Source organism: Lipotes vexillifer, unplaced genomic scaffold (assembly GCF_000442215.2).
Source record: "Lipotes vexillifer unplaced genomic scaffold, Lipotes_vexillifer_v1.1 scaffold359, whole genome shotgun sequence".
NCBI lineage: Eukaryota > Metazoa > Chordata > Mammalia > Artiodactyla > Lipotidae > Lipotes > Lipotes vexillifer.
This window is the reverse complement of record NW_006778638.1, coordinates 592278-596576: the sequence shown is the minus strand read 5'-3', so window position 1 is coordinate 596576 and position 4299 is coordinate 592278. Positions and strand designations below refer to the sequence as shown.

General features: G+C 48.3%; 1 protein-coding gene across 3 annotated transcripts; it reads left to right on the top strand.

Annotated features, from left to right (window-relative positions):
- Window positions 1-203: 203 nt before the first annotated feature.
- HEY1 (hes related family bHLH transcription factor with YRPW motif 1) lies at window positions 204-4069 on the top strand. Of its 3 annotated transcripts, none has more exons than XM_007451730.1 (5): window positions 204-494; window positions 765-840; window positions 988-1071; window positions 1357-1438; window positions 2330-4069. In XM_007451730.1, exons 1-5 carry the CDS (start codon window positions 406-408, stop codon window positions 2911-2913), a joined length of 915 nt encoding a protein of 304 aa, XP_007451792.1. In that variant the 5' UTR covers window positions 204-405; the 3' UTR covers window positions 2914-4069. The 3 variants fall into 3 exon arrangements, with proteins under 3 accessions (XP_007451792.1, XP_007451791.1, XP_007451793.1); XM_007451729.1 differs by having other exon boundaries at window positions 988-1083; XM_007451731.1 differs by lacking the exons at window positions 204-494; window positions 765-840; window positions 988-1071; window positions 1357-1438 and adding an exon at window positions 1813-1867.
- The last annotated feature ends 230 nt before the right edge of the window (window positions 4070-4299 follow it).

Below are 4299 nucleotides of genomic sequence, written 5' to 3'. Positions count from 1 at the left end.
CCCGACAGAGCCCCTGCGGAGCCGACACACCGCCGCCGGGCAGGGGCGGGCGCCGAGGGCGGGCGCGGGGTTCGCCCTCGCCCTTGGCCTCGCCCCCACCCCGCCCCTGAGCGGCTGCCAATCAGTGGAGCGAGAAGCCGGATTGGCCAAGGGAAGGCTGTTGCCCGGGAGCCGACGCCCCGCCCCTCCGCCCCCTTGCCCGCCCCCTCTACTCCTCCGCCCTCCCCAGGGCGCTGGGAAGGGGCGCAGCGTGGGAAAGGGATGGTTGAGTTTTAACCGGAGGCAGAGAGTGAGCCGGACCAGTGTGTGCGGAGCGCGAGCAGCCGAGCGCGGAGAGGCGCCGCTGCAGTTAACTCCTCCCTGCCCGCCGCGCCGACCCTCCCCCGGATCCCCCGCGTAGCCAGCATGAAGCGAGCCCACCCCGAGTACAGCTCCTCCGATAGCGAGCTGGACGAGACCATCGAGGTGGAAAAGGAGAGTGCGGATGAGAATGGGTGAGTTGGCGGCGGTGGAGCGGGAATGGGAGCGGGAGGCGAGCGCCGGCTGGCCTCGGTGACAGCGCCCAAGGGCCCGGGGCACGCCGGCGCCCTGCACTGACCTCCGCGCATCTCCGGCAGGCCTCCGCCCCGGGTGAAGACCCCGGAGGCTCTTGAAGACCAAGTTGCCAAAAAAGAAATCTGAGTACGGGGAGGGCGTGGGGGCGATCCCTCAGATCACCTCCTCTCGCTTAACGGCGATTCCTGTCCCCCCCACCCCCCATTTAGGAACTTGAGTTCGGCTCTAGGTTCCATGTCCCCAACTACATCTTCACAGATCTTGGCCAGGAAAAGACGGAGAGGCGTGAGTCTCTTTACAGTGCACCCTTTTTTTGGGGGGGGGGCGGGGGTTGTTTTGTTTTATTAATTAACGGGGAAACCCACCTTTCTTCACTTTGGAATTTACAGTCGGAATGGAAATGTCCCCCTTTGTTTTGCCTGCTTTCTACAGATCATTGAGAAGCGCCGACGAGATCGGATCAATAACAGTTTGTCTGAGCTGAGGAGGCTGGTACCCAGTGCTTTTGAGAAGCAGGTAATGGTGAAAGTAGATAGAGCTCTCCGTGTAGCTATCCACGCCTTCAGAATTCTTCCCCTCATTAATCTAAACCTTACCCGTGCCTTGGAAAATAACTGCGTTGTTTGTGCGGAGGAAATGAATTCATACAGAGTCCAACATATTTTGGAAGATAATTTATTTTGCTGTTGTCTGTACTTTTATGATTTACAGAGCATATATGTGCATATATATTTTAAGTTGTTCCCCAAAAGCACTTGGTGCCAAATCAGTTTTTGTTGTTGTTGTTGTTCTCTTCTCTAGGGATCTGCCAAGCTAGAAAAAGCCGAGATCCTGCAGATGACGGTGGATCACCTGAAAATGCTGCACACTGCAGGAGGGAAAGGTACATCTCTAGTCCGGTGGGGGAAGAGTGAACAGCCTCCGATGGCCAGGACTGGTGCAGTTGCTGTCTTATTTTTACCGTGTGCTTTGCGGGTGGGGAGAGAACGGTGTGTGGTGTGTGGGGTTGCCTGTCAGTGCATTTTCACGTGCGCATAGGTTTTTCTCCAGTGAATTCATCACCCCAGCCCTCTGCAAATTAAGCGTATGCACCTTCTTTTGGAAAATACCTATTATGGGTGAGGTGCCCTAAAGCTGTGACAGCTCTGATCAGGTAGCTCAAACCACATTTGTTTGTTAACCTTTTTGAGAAAAAGATTTTTTTTAAGTATATGCTCTTAATTTCATATACAAGATTCTTAAAGAATAAGCTGCCACATGACTGTTGAGGAAATAAACCTGTTGTGGTTAAGTAGAGAAAACCCAAAGGAAGGTGGGAGACAGAGGAGGTCTGTGTGTCTGTCTCCAGCCGGAAAAATGCTTTACTCTGGACCAAGTGCCTAAAAGCTCCATGATGATAACTTACATCTGTGTGTCTAATGAATTTCACTACTCTGTGGTTTTTCTGTCCTTGATGTATTTTTTGTTGTTGTTGAGGGAAAACATGAAAGGAATGAACATAGTTTCATCTGCCGGTAGGGTATAATTCCAATTTCTGCTTGGCAGTCTCTAACTGGGCTTTGAACTTGCATTAGCAAAGACATACTTCTCATGTTGATTAATGCAAAGATTTTGGTCGGCTCCCAAATATTTGGACTTTCAGAAGAGCCCGTGAATGCCGTTTTTTTTTTTAAAAAAAGGATGTAGATATTTGCCAGGAAGGGCTGCCTTTGGGATTGAAGAAATGCGGGAAATGAGCAAAGCTCTGAGGTTTTTCTTTTGTTCGTTTCCCCAGGCTATTTTGACGCGCACGCCCTTGCTATGGACTATCGGAGTTTGGGGTTTCGGGAATGCCTGGCAGAAGTCGCCCGTTACCTGAGCATCATTGAAGGACTAGATGCCACGGACCCGCTTCGAGTTCGACTGGTCTCACATCTGAACAACTATGCCTCCCAGCGGGAAGCGGCAAGCGGCGCTCACGCAGGCCTTGGACACATTCCCTGGGGGAGTGCTTTCGGACATCACCCGCACGTCGCGCACCCCCTGTTGCTGCCCCAGAATGGCCACGGGAACACTGGCACCACGGCCTCGCCCACGGAACCCCACCACCAGGGCAGGTTGGCCACAGCACATCCGGAGGCGTCGGCTTTGCGGGCCCCCCCTAGCGGCAGCCTTGGACCGGTGCTCCCCGTGGTCACCTCCGCCTCCAAACTCTCGCCGCCTCTGCTCTCCTCGGTGGCCTCCCTGTCGGCCTTCCCCTTCTCTTTTGGCTCCTTCCACTTACTCTCTCCCAATGCACTGAGCCCTTCGGCACCCACGCAGGCAGCAAACCTTGGCAAACCCTATAGACCTTGGGGGACGGAGATTGGAGCTTTTTAAAGAACTGATGCTGTAGAATGAGGGAAGGGAAAGCTTAAAATCCCAGCTGAGCTGGGCTGTTGCCAACATCACCTTAAAGTCATCAGTAAAATAAAAAGGAAGAAGGTACACTTTCAGATAAATTTTGTTGAAAGAAGAAAGGTTTGTTGGTTCACTTTTTCTTTTTTAATGTTTTTTTTTATCATGTCATGTATTAGCAGTTTTTAAAAACTAGTTGTTAAATTTTGTTCCAGACATTAAATTGAAATAGTGAATATAAACCAACAAATTGGTGATAGGTTTGGACTGTGCCTAATTTACTTTGTAAACCTATCTGTCTAAGAATAATTCCATTTTGCCTCAAAGTTTTGGGAATTTTAACATTTAGTGTTTTTGGTCGGTTTTTCTCCTTGTATACAGTCTCTTTTTAGAATTAATTTTACAAACCACTATGCTCAATGTTAGCATGATGCTATTTGTTAATATTTTGACAGTTAAGGTGTTGTATAAATGATATTCTTTTTTGGGGGGGGCTATATCGAATTTTATATTTCTGAATAAAGCGTTGACAAATCAGATGATCAGCTTTATCCAAGAAAGAAGACTAGCTAATTCTCTGCTTCCTACAGCAGTAGGGTGAATGTACAAACCATCAGGGCCCCTGAATCTGAATGACCAATTGCTGTCGTCTACCAGGACTCACAGGTCTGGCTTGGTTAGGAGAGGTCCCCATTTGGAGTTGGCAGGGAAGAGACAGAAGATGATTTGCGTAGAATATGTCTGCATTTACCAGCCCCAAGCAATGCAATGCATTTTTAATTTCACAGATCTCAAGTTCACAGATGTCAACATGGATAAGTGATCATGGTGTGCAAGTGGTCAATGGAATAGTCCAGTGGAACCTGTTAAATGCATAACCTAATTCTTCCTGGAGCTGCCATATTTTCTTTTCACTGGAAATTTTTATGTTGTGTTTTCCTTTTTGGTGCATGGAAATGTGGTTATTGAGATACTTAAAAGGGCTTTGCTGCCTTCTATTTGGTTTAATTTGATTTGGGCTATTGAAGCATCATTTTACAGGTTTATTCCTTTAGCAGGTATAGTTTAAACAACCTCCACTGAACTGGGTTTGACCTCTGTTGTACTGATATGTTGTGACTAAATAAAAAAGAACGAATTCTTCTCCAGTATATGTCTTACATACTTTAGCCTTTCCCTCTATTGGCTAAGATGAGATAAATTGTCTCTCATTTTCATTTTGCCTGGTCGTCAGTTTTCTTATGTTTAATAATCTCATTGTTCTTGGTATTTGTGATTTTGAATAAGGTGACTTCATTATGGTGCAGAGCTTTGGTGTGACTCCCATGAGGGGACATAGTCCTCTAGCTGTTATGTCAGATGATCTGG

Excerpts from the sequence above, each read along its gene's own strand:
- HEY1 (XM_007451729.1), top strand. The coding sequence starts at position 406 with ATGAAGCGAGCCCACCCCGAGTACAGCTCCTCCGATAGCGAGCTGGAC. Across the intron at positions 495-764 it reads GAGAGTGCGGATGAGAATGG|GAACTTGAGTTCGGCTCTAG; the intron begins GTGAGTTGGCGG and ends CCCCCCATTTAG. Across the intron at positions 1,439-2,329 it reads GCACACTGCAGGAGGGAAAG|GCTATTTTGACGCGCACGCC; the intron begins GTACATCTCTAG and ends TCGTTTCCCCAG.